This window comes from Piliocolobus tephrosceles, chromosome X (genome assembly GCF_002776525.5).
Source record: "Piliocolobus tephrosceles isolate RC106 chromosome X, ASM277652v3, whole genome shotgun sequence".
NCBI lineage: Eukaryota > Metazoa > Chordata > Mammalia > Primates > Cercopithecidae > Piliocolobus > Piliocolobus tephrosceles.
The window spans coordinates 14,148,964-14,166,072 of NC_045455.1; the positions used below are offsets into that span (position 1 = coordinate 14,148,964).

General features: G+C 40.3%; 1 protein-coding gene across 3 annotated transcripts in view; it reads right to left on the bottom strand.

The window, feature by feature from the left end:
* The window catches only part of TM9SF2 (transmembrane 9 superfamily member 2), a 75,262-nt gene that overhangs the window by 55,666 nt on the left and 2,487 nt on the right, over nucleotides 1-17,109 (bottom strand). Inside the window, exons 1-2 of one of the 3 annotated variants that reach the window (XM_023218025.2) lie at nucleotides 15,427-15,473; nucleotides 1,302-1,369 (exon numbers count right to left, since the gene is read on the bottom strand). Coding sequence is in view for 1 of the 3 variants with exons in the window: in XM_023218023.2 (XP_023073791.1) it covers nucleotides 1,302-1,369 (68 nt within the window). In the remaining 2 variants the exon portion in view is untranslated. Of the gene's footprint in view, nucleotides 1-1,301; nucleotides 1,370-4,978; nucleotides 5,119-15,426; nucleotides 15,474-17,109 lie in introns of those variants that run through there. The other 2 variants (XM_023218024.2, XM_023218023.2) reach the window with 2 other exon arrangements.

A 17,109-nucleotide genomic window follows, 5' to 3' on the forward strand; every position in this document is an offset into this window, starting at 1 on the left:
TTTTGTTTTTTTTGTTTTTTTTTTTTGAGACGGAGTCTCGCTCTGTCGCCCAGGCTGGAGTGCAGTGGCGCCATCTCGGCTCACTGCAAGCTCCGCCTCCCGGGTTCACGCCATTCTCCTGCCTCAGTCTCCCGAGTAGCTGGGACTACAGGCGCCCGCCACCTCGCCCAGCTAGTTTTTTTTTTTTTGTATTTTTTAGTAGAGACGGGGTTTCACCAGGTTAGCCAGGATGGTCTCGATCTCCTGACCTTGTGATCCGCCCATCTCGGCCTCCCAAAGTGCTGGGATTACAGGCTTGAGCCACCGCGCCCAGCCAGAGATGGGGTTTTACCATGGTCTCGATCTCCTGACCTCGTGATCTGCCCGCCTCAGCCTCCGAAAGTGCTGGGATTACAGGCGTGAGCCACTGCACCCGGCCGGAATCTATATAATTCTAAAATAGAAATAATAGCAGCCACTAAAAAGAGTGAGGTAGCTATGTATTGACATGGAAAGATGCCCACAATATATTCAATGAGAAAAACAAGGTGCCAATCAAAAATAATATAGTATGGGCCAGGTGCAGTGGCTCACGCCTGTAATCCCAGCACTTTGGGAGGCCAAAGTGGGTGAATCATTTGAGCCCAGGAGTCTGAGACCAGCCTGGCTAACATGGTGAAACCCGTCTCTACTAAAAATACAAAACTTAGCCAGAAGTGGTGTCATGTGCCTGTAAACACAGGTACTTGGGAGGCTGAGGCAGGAAAATCACTTGAACGCCAGAGGCAGAGGTTGCAGCAAGCCAAGATCGCACCACTGCACTCCAGCCTGGACGATACAGTGAGACTGTCTCAAAAACATAAACATAAATATAAATATAAATACTATGAATCTACTTCTGTTTAAAACAAAAATGAATAAATGTGATTATATAGATTAGACTATTTAGAGAAAAAAATGTGGAGAAGTAGACATCAAAGTAGTTATTTCTGGGAACTGATTATGTGGGACATAAAAGTTTTGTTTAAAAATATGTGGAGCTATTTATAATTTTAAAATGTTAAGAAAACAAAATACCTTTTTGTTCAGTCAGGTAAAAAAGGAAATTCATTGTTTATAGTCAGTGCTTCTGTTGTATTACAAAGAAACATAAAACAAAGATCACATTTTTAACCACACCTTGGAAGAGTACACCTTAAAAAATATTTTCAGGCTATGTACATTTTAAAAATGCATATCAATTTGTCCACAACTGTGAGAAAACAAAGTTCTCAATGTACAAAATTCTGAATTTTATATAAAAACCAAGCTGAAAAACTTACGCGGTATATTCATAAGGAAGAACTGATTCCACTGAGTCAAGTCTGTTCACAAATAGTTCTATTTCAGCCTGAAAATAAGGAAACACAAAATTAGAATATAAACAACACGACATAAAGCCTTAAGTCATGCTTAGAATTGAAAAAGAATTTGACAATGTCTGAAGTGTAAAATGTTATAATTCCAGTCAACTTTAAACAATTCTCTTACAAATCCATTCACTGAGTGGATTTATATACATTTAAAATATACTACAATAGGGCCAGGAATGGTGGCTCACACCTGTAATCCCAGCCCATTAGGTGGCTGAGGTGGGAGATCACTTGAGGCCAGGAGTTTGTGACTAGCCTGAGCAATATAGCGAGAGCCTGTTCCTACAAAAAAATTTTTAAATTTTTAAAAATTAGCTGGGCATAATGGCACAAGCCTGTATTCCTGGCTACTTGTGAGGCTGAGGCAGGAAGATCACTCAAGCCCAGAAGTTCAAAGTTACAGTGAACTATGATGGCACCACTGCATTCCAGCCTGGGTGACAGAGCAAGACTCTGTCTTAAAAATTTTTTAATAATTAATTTTAAAAATACAATAAAATAATTTTCAGAATTGCAAATGTCTCCAATAGTTTTTAAATGCTTTCTAAATTTTCTAAAAAATTATTAAGATATTTTAACTGAAAGCATTTATATTAATATAGATGCTGTTTTAAAAAATCTGGTTTGCAAATTTGGTATCACACTCAGAAGCACAACAATTTTTATTTTTAAACACAATTTTTAGCATTTTCACAGCAAGCAACCAAGAAATGCTGCCAAGTTGGTTAGATATTTCTAGATCAACTATACTGGAATACAATTCCATGCACATGTGTACTCTTAAGCACATGGGGATAGACAACGACCACATGGTCTAACTTTGAAGGACCTCTTCCATCAATTTAAGAACAATGAACTAGGCCGGGCGCGGTGGCTCAAGCCTGTAATCCCAGCACTTTGGGGGGCCGAGACTGGTGGATCATAAGGTCAGGAGATCGAGACCATCCTGGCTAACACCGTGAAACCCCGTCTACTAAAAAATACAAAAAACTAGCCGGGCGAGGTGGCAGGCGCCTGTAGTCCCAGCTACTCGGGAGGCTGAGGCAGGAGAATGGCATGAACCCGGGAGGCGGAGCTTGCAGTGAGCTGAGATCCGGCCACTGCACTCCAGCCTCGGCAATAGAGCGAGACTCCGTCTCAAAAAAAAAAAAAAAAAAAGAACAATGAACTACAAGGTAGTAGCAGTGAAGAAGGTGGCAATAACCAGATCAAGCTGAACATCAGGGTAGAGGGAGATAAGCTGTATCAACTTCCTGGGAAATATAGGCTAATTTTAAGCTACACTTTCCTAGTGAAGCTTCCAAAATTTCTCCCAGGTGTAGCTGAAGTTCTGCAGGACCCATAACGCTGACCCACCCTCTCAAAAAAGGAGCTCAGGCTACTCATGACAGAATTTACCAGCTGAGGAAGCCAGCAAGTCATGTGTGCCCTGAAATACTTTTGGTGCTAATCAAAAAATGACTAAGAGCTGTTTAGCTGGGACAAGTATTTATTTTATAGAGTTAGAGCTGTATACTGCCTGTGGACTAGTCATGAGGCTTCTGGGAGTGCCACAGAGCCACACTTGTCATTTTGATCTCACTTGCTAGTGCTGTCAACAATCCTCTACACTTGCTAACATCCCCCAAAGCAAGACGAGATGGTTGGTGTACAATTAAAACAAATCCACAGTCCACTGCCACCAGAAAGGCAGCAAAACACAGCAGGCAAGATTACAGGTTCTATGGCCAGACTGCCTGGGTTCAAATCCCGGTGCTATCACTTGTCTAATTGTGTGACTGTGGTCAAACTATTAAACATGTCACTTTCCTCATGGGTGCTTTAGCTTCCTCATCTGCAAAATGAGGATAACAGTATTTCTGGGACAGGTGCGGTGGCTCATGCCTGTAACCCCCCAGCACTTTGGGAGGCCAAGGCGGATCACCCGAGGTCAGGAGTTCGACACCAGCCTGGTCAACATGGCGAACCCCATCTCTACTAAAAATACAAAATTAGCCAGGTGTGGTGGCACATACCTGTCATCCCAGCTACCAGGGAGGCTGGGGCAGGAGAACTGCTTGAACCCTAGAGGCAGAGGTAGCAGTGAGCCAAGATCGCGCCACTACACTCCACCCTGGGTAACAGAGCAAGACTCCATTTCAAAAAAAAAAAAAAAAAAAAACAGTATTTCTCTCATAGGGATATGGAGATTAAATAAGTATTTATAAAGTACTCCAAATAGTGCCTGACACATGAAATGCTATGCATTTGTTAAAATAAAACCCAAAAAATTTAGTAATATTCAGAAGAAGGAAGTGTTCATCCACTAAAATGCTCACCCAATATTCATGCTATACAACGGAGGGCATCAGCCTTTGTATGTAATACCAAACACAGTATCATATGTGGCCCCTACACCTCTACTCAAGTGAAATTATAACTCAATGGCAACACAGCCTTCAACCCAGCTAAAAAGGTAATAGGACATGATACTGTAGCATGTAGTCTGTCATGTAGACTACAGCATGCTTGAATTAACACAAATACATGTAACTGTTGTGAAGGCAAAGTTCCCATTTAATGGCTTCCTTTCCCAAAATAATTTCCACTAATTAGAAAGGGTCAACACTACTACGAAGATAAGTCAGAATTCAAATGATCCATTTAACCTAATGAAGACTGACAGATCTCCAAAACACTAGTCCAGTTCCTATCTCTCGATTTCCTTCTAGGAAGGAATGTAGCTATTACACTCTACACAACTTTTCTAAGTTTTGTGTTTCAAAATCTGTACAGCACTGTCAACACATACAGCATGTCCCTCTTGCTACAATTAAGCGTGTTCCTCACTCTCAACCTTTCTCAGCACAAAATGATTAAGCAAGACTCTGAAGCTAGGCTGCCTGGGCTTAAATGCTGCCTGACACTAGCTGTGTGATTCTAGGCAAGTTTCTTCACTTCCCTGTTCCTCAACGTTCTGATCTGTAGAACAGAAGTGATAATAATCCCTACTTCAAGAAGTTTTTGAGAAGATTCAAGAGCAGCACCTGGCACAAAGTACCGTATTTACTATTACACAGCCATGTCCAGCAGAGTTTTAAGCAATGATGGAAATGTTCTTCAAATATGGTGGCCACCAGCCACATGTGGCTATTGGACACTTGGAATGCAGTCAATGTAGCTGATGAACTGAATTTTAAGTTGTATTTAATTAAATGTAAATAGTCCCAGGAGGCTAACGGCCTCTGTGTTAGACCAGAAACAGAAAGAACAGCACAGGAAAGAACAGCATGCTGCTCAGCACCATTTACAGTCATGTGTCACTTAACGACAGGGATGTGTGCGGAGAAACAGGTCATTAGGGGATTTTGTCATGGGACCATCACAGAGCATACCTGCACAAATCTAGATGGTGCAGCCTACTACACACCTCGGGTATATATATAGTGTGGTCCATCACATACTTAAACAACATGTGATTGTACTAAATATTGGGGGCAACTGTAACACAATGGTATTTGTATAGCTAAACACATCTAAACACAGAATAGGTACAATCAAAATGCAATCTAAAAGGAGAAAATGTTACACCTGCATAGGGCACTTACCGTGAATAGAACTTGCAAGGCTGGAAGCTGCTCTGGGTGAGTGGGCTGTGAATGAATGTGAAGGCCTAGGACATTACTGTACACAACTGTAGACTTATAAACTGTACACTTAGGCGATGCTAAACTTTTTAAAAATAAGGTAATTACACTATGATGTCACACTGGCTATGATGTCAGCAGGCAGTAGGAATTTTTAGCTCCATTATCATCTTTTTTTTTTTTTTTTTTTTTTTTTTTTGAGACGGAGTCTCGCTCTGTCGCCCAGGCTGGAGTGCAGTGGCCAGATCTCAGCTCACTGCAAGCTCTGCCTCCCGGGTTTACGCCATTCTCCTGCCTCAGCCTCCTGAGTAGCTGGGACTACAGGCGCCGCCACCTCGCCCGGCTAGTTTTTTGTATTTTTTAGTAGAGACGGGGTTTCACCGGTTAGCCAGGATGGTCTTGATCTCCTGACCTCGTGATCCGCCCGTCTTGGCCTCCCAAAGTGCTGGGATTACAGGCTTGAGCCACCGCGCCCGGCCATTATCATCTTATGAGACCACCGGTCTGTCGTTGACCGAAACGTCATGTGGTTCATGACTGTATACAACATGTCTTCATCTATTTAACGCTTTTCCTCTAGTCACTACGATCTTTTCTTTTCCTGGAAAAACGACGCTAATTTTATTAGTCTATCTAAGAGGCTGGCAAACTTTTTCTTTTTAAGGGCCAGAGAGTAACTTAAGCTTTATAGGACATTGGATCTCTGCCACTGCTGTAGTGCAAAAGCAGTCATAGACACTATATCCACAAGTGAGCATGGCTGTAGCCCAATAAAACTTGCACTTACAGCACTGATATTTTATTCTCATGTAATTTTCACTCATCACTAAATATTACCCTTCTTTTGACTTTTTTCTCCAACCACTTAAAAATGTAAAAACAATTATTAGCCTGAAGGCCCTACAAAAACAAGCAGTGAGCTGGATTAGAATTCTAGTACATCCTTCAGCACTGTTTTCCAGGTATTTTTCAATATTATTTGAATTCAAACCTCAGAGGGTCCAACACAAGGCATAAAGTTTGAAAGCCTGAGGCCATGTGAAAAATTTTAAGACATTGTCTCAGGGCATATACATTTAGGGTAAATGTTTCTCCCATCTCTACCCAATTGATGAAGTAATACAAATTTTTGCTTAGCTTATGATGTCCTCTCTGAAGTTTCAAGGGACAACTTTTGGCTTTAAGAGTCTAAGATTGAGGGAAAACATTATTCTCATTTTCTGCATTCTTTCCTATCTCCTTTGAGTCTTAATCTTCTGAATCACCTATCTCCTTGTCGTGCCAGCTGCTCTTCTCAGGACCTTGCCCTATTCTCATATCTTTCTTAAAAGGCATGTCATGGAGAATCATAGCAGAGTCTAAGATGTATACGTTAAAGTTTCATGTAAGTATAGAACAACATTGTTACTTTCATTAGCCTTTCTACCCAGAAGCTTAAATTCTTCAAGGACAGTTCTTCATTTCCTTCCTACGTTCTAAACCGATAGCTTGGAGCTCATCATCTCAAAAACATGGTAACTGTTTCTCTTCAGATACATTTTCTCAATTCGTCCATGACCAAATTAATTTACTTTGTGCTGTCTTATAATAACTTGAAGAGGGCTTCTGAAAATATATGTCCATTAGCTTTACATTATGCTACATATGGAGATTTGTACCACTGGCAAATTAAAACATTTCATGTGCATTCTCTTTTCTAAATTTAAAACCCAAATTAGCCTCAAGCACCAGTCCTGGAAATCTCCACTGTCAGCACTCCCCATGGATTTCTCTCACTCCACCTCACTCAGCCCTTAAGCCAACCCACGCTACATTTCCTTTACATTTCATTTTAACCTTTAAAAAACAATCTTGTCAAAACTTCAGAAATCAAATTCATTGGCTCCTTCTAAAACTACAGCAAATCTTCCAGTAACTCTAGAAACCAGGAAAACTTCTTTTCCAGAAACCATGTTAATCTTCTGTTTATGTAACTTGGTGTCTTTTAAACCAATTACTATCACTCTTACTCTATTTTAGCACATACCCAAGGGGGGTTTTCAAACCCTTTCCTCCCTTATTTTCTTATCTGCATTTATTAGTTTCTAATCCATCTACGTTTGGCATTTCATCTAATATCTAATACCCATTAAATTTACCTTATCTGTCAACCCTTCCTGATCCGATGAAGCAGCTTCCAATTCTCCTTCTTAGAAAGAATGTATCATCAGAATGCTGGGTTCACTTCAAATCCTAGGTCTACTCTTACTAAGCGCTCTGGGGCAAGTAATAATTTTGAATATAGGAACTGAATGATGTAATAATAAAACAGAAAATAGTACATGCAGAAGCTCGTCCATAATTGGCACATAATAACTATAACAAATAAACATAGCAGCTGTAATCTATTACCTTAAAGAAACTGGCCATTCCTGAGTCTGAATAAAGGTTTATTAGTATAAAGGTTTCTGTGAAAGGCTCTTCCTTCCTCTCGTCTCCCATTCATCCAAGTAGTGCAAGTAGGCTATTCCAGTGTTTTTCAAGAACACTAAGACAGACAGCCTTCTGAACCTTGTTAATGCCTATCCACTATTCTTGTCTTCTTCACTAGTCTAGGGAAAAGGAAGACAATAATTGCCATGCACAATTCTGATAGTAGCCTTATGAACTAGGGATTCCTTGCTTCTTTAACACGAGGAAACGAGTTAAAAAGCTGGACTGCAGAAACAAAGTAGGTAAACTCAACTGCTGCTACCATAACTTTTTATTTCTGTTGACTTTATTCCTCTACATCTCTTCCTTCTTGTCTCTTCTGACACTTTTCCACACTACTTTCGTAAGAAAGTCTATCATAGATATCAACACTAAATTATGGACCAATTTTTGATGTTCAGCAAAGTAATCAAACACAGCTTGAATATTCATTTCATCTTGGCATTCATAGCACTTTCATTCTTCCTTTTCTAAATGGTAAGAATCTGAAATTTTAAGAATTGTCATCTCACACATGCTGAAGAATGTGAAGTCAATTAAAATTAAAGTCAACCATAACACAGAACACAGAAGACAGTTATTTACAATAAATTTGTAAATATGCTACATTTGCAGTAACTCTAAATATCAACTCTTGCAGCAAGACAAAGAAATTTCAAAAGTATCGTAAGAATGAGAACCTCCTAATATAGCAGTGGAGCAAATGTTAAAAATTGGAAGAAAGGAAATGAGACTGCCGGGAGTTTATATAGTTTAAGAAAGGGCTTCAAGCTGAACCATGTGAAAGTATGCCACAGATGTCATGACATTCACCCCTATAAATACACAGATAAGACAAGTATGAAAAAATGTAAACGACTTGATTCTAGGTGGTCTAGGTGAGTAAAAGGTGATCATTACATTACTCTTTCAACTTTTTTGAATTTTGAAAATTGTCACAATTGAAAGCTGGAAAAGGGGCTTCAAAGTTGAGAGTAGACCTTAGTCTCACTGTAAAGCAACAGAAGCCAAATGAAAATAGTAAGAAAGATAAAAAAGTAAAATTTAGGGTGGAAAAATGTTCCAGGAACAGGAAAAACTATCTCAGAAGAAGCCGATTTATTAAATAGGAAAAAATAGTAGAATTTGCAATATACTTGAAAACCAAAGAACATTCACAACAACAGATCCTGAAAACCATGAAAAACTCAATCAGCCAACACATGTATTTAATGCCCACAAACTCCTATACTAGACATTTTGGATGATAAAATACAAATTCATGAACACTTGCCTTCAAAGAAGTTATAATCCAGATGGAAACACAGGGCATGTGATAAGTTTGAGTATCTGTCCTTGTCTAAATCTTATGTCAAATTGTATTCTCCAGTGTTGGAGGTGGAGTTTGCTGGGAGGTGACTGGATCATGAGGGTGGATTCCTAATGAATGGTTTAGCACCATCCCTCTGGGTGTTATCCTCCTGATCATGAGTTATTGAGAGATCTGGTTGTGTGTAACGTGTGGCACCACCCCCACTCTCTCGCTCACTGTAACCATATGACACGCCCACTCCTGCGTCATCTTCTGCCTTGAGTAAAAGCTCCCTGAGGCCTCCCCAGAAGCAGAGAGATGTCGGTGCATGCTTGTATAGCCTGCAGAATCCTGAGCCAATTAAACCTCTTTTCTTTATAAATTACCCAGTCTCAGTATTTCTTTACAGCAATGCAAGAATGGCCTAATAAAGAAAATTGGTGCCGAGGATGGGGTGTTGCTATAAAGATACCCGAAAATGTGGAACTGGTTCTAGAACTGGGAAACAGGCAGAGTTTGGAGGGCTCAAAAGAAGACAGAAAGATGAGGCAAAGTCTGGAACTTCTTAGAGACTGTTTAAATGATTGTGACCAAAACGTTGACAGTGATATGGACAGTAAAGTCAGGCTGCTGAGGTCTGAGATGAAAATGAGGAACTTACTGGGAACTTGAACAAAGGTCACACGTGTTGTATCTTAGCAAAGAGCTTGACTGCATTCTATTAATGCCCGAGGGATCTGGGGAACTCTGCACTAAAGAGTGACAACCTAGTATATCTGGCAGAAGAAATTTTTATGCAGCAAAGTGTTCAAGAGGTAACCTGGCTGCTTCTAACAGCCTACCTTAGCTGAAGGGTCAAATAAATGATTTAAAGCTGGAATTTAAACAGGAAGCAGAGCATAAACATTCAGAAAATTTGAAGCCTAACCATGTGGCAAAGAAAAAAAAAAGTTTTTTTCTGGAGAGAAATTCAAGTAGGCTGTGGAGCAACCATGTGCTAGAGATATCTGCATAACTAAAAGGGGGCCAAGTGCTAATATCCAAGACTACAGGGAAAAGGCTTCAAAGGCATTTCAGAGACCTTTGCAGCAGCCCCTCCCACAACAGGCCCAGAGGCCCAGGAAGACTGAATGGGTTCATAGTCAGACCCAGGGCCCCACTGCCCTGTGTAGCCTTGGGATCCCAGCATCCAGGTCACTCCAGCTCCAGCTGTGGCTCAAAGAGTCCAAGGTACAGCTCAGGCTGCCATTTACAGAATACAAGCCATAAGTCTTGGGGGCTTCCATGTGCTGTTAAGCCTGTGGGCCCACAGAGTTCAAGAGTGAAGAATGCTTGGCAGCCTCTGCCTAGATTTCAGAGGATGAGAAAACCTGGGTGCCCCGGCAGAAGGCTGATGCAGGGATGGAGCCCCCACAAAGCACCTTTAGTAGGGCAGTGTGGAGGGGAAATGTGGTATTGGAGCCCCATTCAGAGTCCCCGCCAGGGTACTGCCTAGTGGAGCTGTGAGAAGGGGGACATTGTCCTCCAGACTCCAGAATAGTAGATTCATTGGCAGCTTACACTCTGAGACTGGAAAAGCTACAGGCACTCAACAACCTGTAAGGGCAGCTGTGGGGGTTGAACCCTGTAAAACCACAATGGTGGAGCTGCCCAAGGCCTGGGAATATTTACCCAGTGCCTATACCCACTTTGTGTCTTGGAAGTAAGTAACTTGTTTTTACTTTTTCATTTTACAGGCTCATAGGTAGAAGGGACTTTCCTTGTCTCAAATGAGACTTGGGCTTGGGACTTTTGAATTAATGCTGGAGTGAGTTACGATTTTGGGGGACTATTAGGAAGGCATGATTGTATTTTGCAATATAAGAAGGGCATGAGATTTGAGTATTTTTCCCCACTCAAATCTTATGTCAAACTGTAATCCCCAATGCTGGAGGTAGGGCCTGGTGGGAGGTGACTAGATCATGGGGGTAGACTTCTAATGAATGGATTAGCACCATTCCCTTGGTGCTGTCCTTGTGATGGTGAGTTCTTGTGAGATCTGCTTGTAAAGTGTGGCGTCTCACCCAACAAAACACTCTCTTCCACTCCTTTGACCATGTGACATGCCTGCTCCTGCTTCACCTTCTGCCATGAGTAAAAACTTCCCGAGGCTCCCCTTAGAAGCCGAGGGATGTCCGTGCCATGCTTGTACAGCCTGCAGAACTGTGGGCCAATTAAACCTCTTTTCTTTATAAATTACCCAGTCTCAGCTACCGAATCTCTGTGTGGTGTGTGTGTGTGTGCACGCGCGCGCGTGTGTGTGTGTTTTGTTGGATTGCCTTTTTAAACAGTGTCTCGCTCTGTCACACAAGCTGGAGTGCAGTGGCACAATCATGGCTCACTGCAGCTGCCTAGACCTCCTGGGTTCATGTAATCCTCCTGTGGGCGGCAAGCCACCCAGGTGCCCAGGCAAAAAAAAGATTGAGGGCATGAGCTGTTCCAGTATAATAAAATATATAAAATAACAAGAGTTCTACTAGATATAGATCATACATATGATTATATATGAATATCATTAATCATTAGTTTGCAGCAACTACTCTTTATTCCAATATTACAATAATCCTCGCTCTACAATCATAACCTAGGAAAAGCCAGGCCATACAGAGACAGGAGCTGAAGGGACATAGTGAAAAGTGACAAGACAAGAGTGAGAGCCTTCTGTTATGCCCAGGCAGGGCCACCAGAGGGCTCCTTGGTCTAGCGGTAACACCAGTGTCTGGGAAGAGGCAGTTAGCAAGCAGACTGTGGTCTAGCGGTAGCGTCAGTGCCAAGGAAAAACACCCACTACTTAGCAGACCGGAAAAGGGAGTCCCCCATTCCCCGGGGGAGTTTAGAGAAGACGCTACTCCTCCACCTCTTGTGGAGGGCCTGACATCAGATAGGCCCGCCCACAGTTATCCAGAGGCCTAACTGTCTCCCTGTGATGCTGTGCTTCAGTGGTCACACTCCTAGTCTGCTTTCATGTTCCATACTGCACACCTGGCTCTGCCTTGTAGATAGCAGTAGCAAAATTAGTGAAAGTACTAAAAACCTCTGATATGAAGAAATAATGGCATAGGCTGTGTCCTCTCTCTCTCTGTCTCTCCGCCTCAGCTGCAAATAGGGAAGGGCCCCCTGTCCAGTGGACATGTGACTCACGTGACCGTGTCAATCACTGGAGATGACTCACACTCCTTACCCTGCCCTTTTGCCTTGTTTCCAGCACAGCCAGGAATTCGGGGCCACTACTGGTCTCTGTGTCTTGGTGGTAGTGGTCCCCCGGGCCCAGCTGTCTTTTATCTTTTTGTCTTTTGTCTTAATTTCTACAATCTGTCATCTCCACACACGGGGAGAAAAACCCACCAACCCTGTGGGGCTGGTCCCTACATTCTCCCACCTCAGCCTCCCAAGTTGCTGGGACTACAGATTCATGCCACCACGCCTGGCTAATTTCTGTATTTTTAGTTGAGATTGGGTGTTATCATGCCCAGGTTGGTCTTGAACTCCTAGGCTCAAGCAATCTGCCCACTATGGCCTCCCAAAGCGTTGGGATTACAGGTGAGAAGCACTGCACCTGGCTGACTTTGTTTCCTTATCGTGAAAATAGCATGAGCTATATGAGGGCAATATCTGATTTATTTAAGGTCATTTTCCACTCTAAGCATCTTTATTCACCATCCCAAACAGTTAAGTCCATCTCCTCCCAGAAATTTGTCTTAAATAGAGACAGGCAACTCTAGATTATCACTGATGTGACTAGAAAGAGCTTCAAGGGTTACTTGCTTCACATTCACACTTTCAAACTGTCCCCACCTAGGTTATTTCAAGCATGCAAAGTTTTGACAACATGAAACATTTTAAGGAAGTTGCAGAATCCTAAGTCACTCAGAGAAAGCAAGATTGATTACAATCCTGCACTAAGAAATTTTTTATGGAAGTGGTTTTATTTAGAATTCTATAGTCTTCCTTTTTAAATTTCTCTCCCAAAGGTACAATTTTATTTCTAGTCCTAATCTGCCGATTCCATACCTGATCCCAGCTGTGGTCACAACTAGAGTCTATTTTGTTTGTTTTAACAAGGTACATGGGCCACGCCACAGGACTATACTTTTTCCCATTTCCTGGTTCCTTTGTTTCTGCTTTTATTCCACCTTATTCTGCTATCATCACATCTGTCCCACCCCACACCTACAATTGGATTTTCAAGGGAGAAAGAAATCTCAGCGAAGAAACGTGACTGTACAAGGATCATGGCAAATGACAAGTCACAAAAGGATTTGAGATATGGAGGCCATAAAAAAGGAAATCTATGGAAGCTTCAACTCCTTAACATTAGAGAAGTTCACAGTGGCGCATTCCTGAAGAAGGGAAGTCTTAACTCAGACACAATAAAAGTCTCAAGAGCAATGCTGGGACTCACAAATGCTTGTTTATGAGCTCTGAGTTATCCGACCAGCAATGCCCAGAAATTGATCTCCTAGATAATTACCTGGGTTCTTTCCCCAAAGCCCTGAAAAATAAAATTTCAATTTTAGACTGTATCAACAAAAGAAGTAAATATAAAACCTGACTACTTAAAAATTACATAGACACGTCAAGGCTGCAATGAACTATGACTGCACCACTGCAGTCTAGCCTGGGCAACAGAGCAAGACCCTGTTTCTAAAAAATAAAATAAAATGAAAATTACATGTAGTAGATATAGAGTGTTTTCTGGAACTGTCAAAGTCCAGGGTGATAAGGGGTCAGGGATCCTCAGGGGAGAGGCAGAGAAGAAGAGTGCTCAGAGTAGAAGGCTGCGGCCAAGAGCCTGGGCTTTGGACTCAGTCTTGGGTTTGTTTGCATCCTGGCTTTACTACTTACTAGCTTTGTATACTAGAGACAGCTACTCAATCTTACTGAGCTTCTGTTTCCTCATCTAAATATCATAGGGATGTTATAAAGTTTAGCTAAGGCATATATAAAACACACAAAACGTAGTAAACAGGTTTCAAAAGTGAGAAGAGGAGCAAAAAAATAAAAAATTCACAGATTTCCTCCAAAGCCTTTTATAGATAGTTAATTTTAATGAAAACAGAATGAAACTGTTGGACACATGTAAAGCAGCTACAATTAACTACAAAACTTACTGAGACACCATGGTGACAGAAAACTACAGGAGAGAATAGGGAAGTAAGGGTTTGGGCAGCTGGGCTCTAAGGTTGACAGTGCACAGACCAATCTCTGTAGTGATGTGTGTCTGTGTATTTGTGTTGGGGCCGTGAGGTGTGGAACGTATGTCTGATTTGTTTCAGATGTTCCAGTTTACACCTTTGGAAGTTCAAGTTTACACCCACCTTGGTGAGGGGCCACAGGCAGAAAGAGACAATTTTGTTCATAGACTTCTGTTGCTTTCTTCATTCTAACTCTCAGATTGACTATAACAAACAATCACAGTCTTAAAATAATTTTACTTAAAAATTTAATTTCTGAAAGGCAAACTTTCTCAGTTTCACATACCTTTTCAGAGGAAGAAGAAACAATTGTTGGAATGTGTATTTACCATAGTCAAAGTAAGTCCTTCCAGTGCCAGATTTCAGATTTGAAACAGCAACACCCAAACACTAATGAGTTTCCAGAAGCTAAGAATCAATGCTCTTATTCCAGAGAAAACTATGAGAACGTGAAACTAAATATCGATAAATATTTATCACTATACCAATAAATACACATACTAATTATTATTTTTTTCTTTAAATACTTCAAAATCTTCAAACTACTTCTATGGTAAAATTAAAACAGGTACATATATATTTATTCTGTGTCTGTTCAGATCAACATTCGGACTACTTTCTTAAATTTGACTCATTCCAATATTTATATATGACTGCTCCCAGAATACAAACACAACTTATAAAATGCTTCTAAAAATAACTACCAAGAAAGGAAAGTATGATTGAGTAATTTTCTTTTTTACGAAAAAGTTGTTAAACTAATTCATTTAAACATTGTTTTTAACCACTAGGGGGTATGATTGGTCATTTTTCCTTACAGCAAAGGAAAAAAAATCTTAATCTTTCATCTGAGAACATAATCTATCCATCAAACAGTAAAAAAGTGGCAGAATTAAAGTTTTGGAGAATACTATTTTTAGTTGTTAGGTCTGAATTCTGGTTGACAATCCAATAATTACTTGAAAGTTAAAAGCAGCAAAGGTGAACTGCTCACTATCTCCACCTCTTAGCCATCAGAATGCCACTCGGCACACTAAGATTTGATCTAAAGCTAAAAAGCACAAAGCTAACTGAAATAGCCAAAACTTTTACAAACTAAATTAGAACTGCATATTTTACCCTGGAAGATCTATTCACTTATAATCAGGCCTTTATTCTACTTATTTCAGTCATACAGTGTCCCTTGATGTGAAGAAAGTAAAGCGAATTCTACAGGAAAGGAATACCATAGCTCAATCTTTTATTACTATGGTTTCAAAACCTAACAAAATAAGGCAAATAAAAGAAAAACATTAAAAGACACAGAAACTTCAATAGCAATGAAAGCAAAGCATTTAAAAAGTGTACAGGCTGGGCGTGGTGGCTCATGCCTGTAATGCCAGCACTTTGGGAGGCTGAGGTAGACGAATTACCTGAGAGCTCAGGAGTTCGAGACTGGCATGGCCAATGTGGTGAAATTCCGTCTCCACTAAAAATACAAAAGCTAGCCAGGCATAGGGGGTGGCAGGCGCCTGTAATCCCAGTTACTCAGGGGGCTGAGGCAGGAGAATTGCTAGAACTCAGGAGGTAGAGGTTGCAGTGAGCCAAGATCGCGCCATTGCACTCCGGCCTGGGTGATAAGAGCGAAACTCCACCTCAAAAAAAAGAAAAAGTCTTAGGGACCATCAAATTGATATGAAATTGATAAATAAAAATTAAAATAATGTGGCAAAACAAGGTATTATTTAGTTAAAGGCACTGTAAATCAAACCTATCGTTGTTGAAAGAAATCTGGCAATACTACACGGAACTGAAACACTTCTTATCTTTGCCCAGAATTTTATATTTGGGGATATGCAAATAATTACTGCTAAATACACTGTAGCAGAGCTATTTATAATAGAGAAAAACTGGGTCCAATCTAAATGCCCTACAAGTAAGAATGGTTAGGCAAACCATAGATAGTACAGGAACAAAATGGAATAGTATAGGCTATAAAAAGCAACAAGAATGTGCACCACCTCAATATCCAAATGCATGTGCATGTAAAATAAGTTAAAAAAAGGAGGCCATGAAAACATACAGTATCTATGAAGGCTAAGATAATTAATCAGAAGTTACAGCAACATAAATCGAATTGTATGTTCACTGGACTCCTGTTTCTCTGCTAGTAAATTCAACATAAGATAATGTTTAAAGAGAGAAAATTACTAAATCCTCAGGGTTCTTCTGATTCTCTCTCAATTTACATCCTGAGGTAAATGCATGAGACAAACTTTACAGGACATAAAAACACTCTACTACCTAAATTATATGTAAGTTGAAGATATATTTGTTTCATCTCTACACTATCACAACAATGACAAATATTGCACTTTTCCTCTAAGAAATGCAAAATACCTTTCAAGGGGAGTATGTCATAATCAAATATGATTATCCCTATTTTACAGATGGAGAAACCGTTGGTAATATTATCAACGACCTGCCGAATTTACCCAACTTCAGATTCACTAACTTAACGGCATCTTTTGGAAAGAATCATTTCCACTTCACGACTCTCATTTCTAATTTTTAAAAGAAGTTCCTTCCACTTTTCTGAATAATGTATACAAGACTGTCCTTAACAAATACAAAATGGATAAGAATAAATTATTAATATCCTGATTGAAGTAATACAAATTTCAACTGTTTACTGTTATTTATAGCATCTTCTTTGAAAGGCAAAGAAAAGAAACATTAAAGTTCATTTCAAATTCTCTACACCAGTTAGCCATATCGTAGGAAGAATGCTGAAAGTACACCCTCCTGCTCTTCTAAGAGTTGTTTCCATTGACCAAACGTGAGTGTAGCTGGCGATAAAGATAAAAATCCAAACATTTCAGAAAAATGATCTACTCTGCCTGTTTTATCCCTATACCCATGAAAATTAAAAATCCAAAATGACCTCCAACATTACCCAAAAAACAACTGTAATATACAACCTAGCCACTTACCAAAGGACCTGTTGAGAAAACAATCATCTAACTGGCAGACCACCTGTAAGTTTCACTTATTCATTTTCGAAGTCCATCTCAAATGTCACTTCTTTTTTTTTTTTTTTTTTTTTTTTAGACAAA